The sequence below is a fragment of the Aplysia californica genome, unplaced genomic scaffold, assembly GCF_000002075.1.
Source record: "Aplysia californica isolate F4 #8 unplaced genomic scaffold, AplCal3.0 scaffold00037, whole genome shotgun sequence".
NCBI classification, from domain to species: Eukaryota; Metazoa; Mollusca; class Gastropoda; order Aplysiida; family Aplysiidae; genus Aplysia; species Aplysia californica.
Window position 1 is genome coordinate 1,738,270 of NW_004797307.1, and position 2,666 is coordinate 1,740,935.

Genomic DNA, 2,666 nt, shown 5'->3' on the forward strand with positions numbered 1-2,666 from the left:
CCCCCAACCCCCAAAATACCTCCTCCAAAATACGAGCCACAGTACTTGCTGTGTTTTACCTGATCATAATAGAGACCAATCCAAGCTGCAGATCCAACATGGTGGTTGTAGAGTTCCAGGTCCAATTTAGCAGCGTCATACAAGTCGAGAACCGAGGCCAACTCTGCATTGAAAAACTGGCAAGCTGAGCGCGCTTCTTGCCATGTCTTGTCCTGATTGACGATCATGAAACATCCTGAGTTGTAGCTGAAGAAATTGGGCATGCACGAGGATGCTCCGGACACCTGAGTGGGCGCAGGTGAGACAGTAGTGACTCCAGGGGTGGCCACTGTGCGAGGAAGAAGGATATATACACTGTGAAATGATGAAATGGTATTGGTTTAGTGCTCCTATCAACACTACTAAATGACCGAAATATGCAATGTTTGACCTCCGATAATAGATATGTGCGCAACCTGTATCTTTTCATTATGGAAACTTTGTTTAACAAATGAGTGTTTTATATGATGTGATGTGGGCTTATGGTCTTAAACACTGAATACACTTTCATAATTACTTACTCAAGAGGCAAGACCTCCCAGTTTAAAGCCCATCTCCGAAAGGACCGAGCCAGTTGGGAAAATTGTGTCCAGTGCCTTTCCAAAGGACGCAATGTCGGACCGAGCTGAGGTTCGAACACCCTGGCCCTCAATGTTATAATTACAGTCTGGTAGCCTCACCTCTACGGCTACCAACGCGACCCAAAAACACTGTGATTATAGGAAGGAACACTCCAGCCATCAAATGTAATGGCCCTTGGAACGGTATCATTTGTCAGGTAAGGGAAACCCCAAACTTTGCAAATTCTTAGGTATAGGTAACCCAGTAAAAGTTAATTTTCAACATCCTCTACCCCATCCCATTCTTAAAATAAGCTAAAACTGTCTTTCGCGCATGACGTCTTAGCAAAAGACCCCCCCCCCCGAGATTGGAGACCCTAGATGTGCATGCAGATCAAGTTGGTTGCAAATGGAGAGTTCAAGTTTAGTTTTACCAGTTATCCAACTAACAAACACCTTGAAATAACAGCAGGACCGGGCTGGGGCTACCATCCCCGACCCGGCGGGTCCCAGGTTGCGGATAGGGAACAGCCGCAGTAATGGAGGTTAGCTGTGAATATGTTGAATATACTGGTGATGCTCTTACCAGGACGGGGTGAGGTGGTAGGTGGCACTACCACGTTATTACATGCCCTAGGAGTCCTCTGATGGAAGCATCATGCGGAAAAGGACCGCATTAAGTCCTGGCTAAGGGTGGGATCCAGTAACAATTCCTCCCTGTGCTCCCAGGGTAGGTCCAGGGACCTGGAGCTGGAGTGCCGAAATTGGAGGTATTGGGCCACAAGGCGCACTCTAGAGAACCAAAATACCACGTAATACTGCAATAAATGACAGCAGGATGACAACAGCCTCTTTGTTAACCCTGACCCAGCGGGAGCCAGGTTTAAGTACCACGATAAGCCTATTTCGACACCTCGCCTTCCGTCCAGTCCCGTGTCAGTCCAGCCCTCGCTCAGCACACACGCACAGAGCGTCATCCGTGTGATGACCTGGTTCCGTATTCCTGCAGCTCAAGTGTATGTGCGTCTGTCTGCTTGAGTTTGTGTGCGTTTGTGGCCTACTTCTAGAACCACCTGCGTTGGTTTGTAACCAAGGCATGCGTCTCATTCAATACATGCCAAGTTGGTAGTTCTAGATATTCGTCCAATAAAATTCCCTTAAACATGAAGTGCTCCAAAGCATAGCCAGGAAACAAGACTTCCATTTTCTATACAAAATCTTTCAAATGTGCTTGATTTTATATAAAATAATAGTACCTGATAAAAATAAACTTATTTGATGAATTTGAATACGAATGTGCAGGTAAAAAGAACAATTTGAGAGCAAAACATTTGTAAGTTGACCAATAATACTCCCTTTCAAACCCCAGATCATTTGTAACCATATGAGCATCTAAAAAGGTTTTTTGAATGGGCGTAACTATACTCCTAATGTCTCATCAGCTTATGAAGGGGGTTATTCATGTGTTCGTAACACTTTATAAATTAGAAGCTATAAAAGAATGAGCGTTATTTTCATCATCGATAAAACATCCCCTCCGTATTCATGGCGAAAACACGCGTTTCCAGAGCCGCTCACCAACAGTACACGCTGAGTGACCCCGGTGGCACGCTGGGAACGTCCGACGTAATAGGTTGCCAATAAGATTCGCATCTCAGCACAGACACAGGACAAAAGTTAATAAAGGTCGACTCTTAAATGATTTTTATCGATTGTAGATTTTAAAACTTGCCATTTAATCCAGTGGCAAAGAGAGTAGTGAGTTTAGACTTTAAAGTAAAGACGAGCAAGTGTCAGCGACAGGAGCTTTGGATGGGTGGTCACTGGAGTGTGTCCTTGAGCAAGACCTGACAACTCCAGCTAAAAAAAAACAGGGTGCTGCACGGTGGCGACCAGTAATGGCATGTTTGTGAAATTGCTCAGTGTGTGTGTGTGCGTGTGTGCGTGTGTGTGTGTGTGTGTGTGTGTGTGTGTGTGTGTGTAGGTAGGTATGTAGGTATTTATGTAGGTATTTATGTAGGTATGTATGTAGGTATGTATGTAGGTATGTATGTATGTATGTATGTA

General features: G+C 44.9%; 1 protein-coding gene across 1 annotated transcript in view; it reads right to left on the minus strand.

Moving 5' to 3' along the window:
- LOC101849671 (macrophage mannose receptor 1) overlaps window positions 1-2,666 on the minus strand; it is a gene marked incomplete in the record, with an annotated part of 96,526 nt that overhangs the window by 18,894 nt on the left and 74,966 nt on the right. Inside the window, 1 exon segment of the mRNA XM_013091481.2 lies at window positions 60-328. Within this exon segment, the coding sequence (XP_012946935.1) occupies window positions 60-328 (269 nt within the window).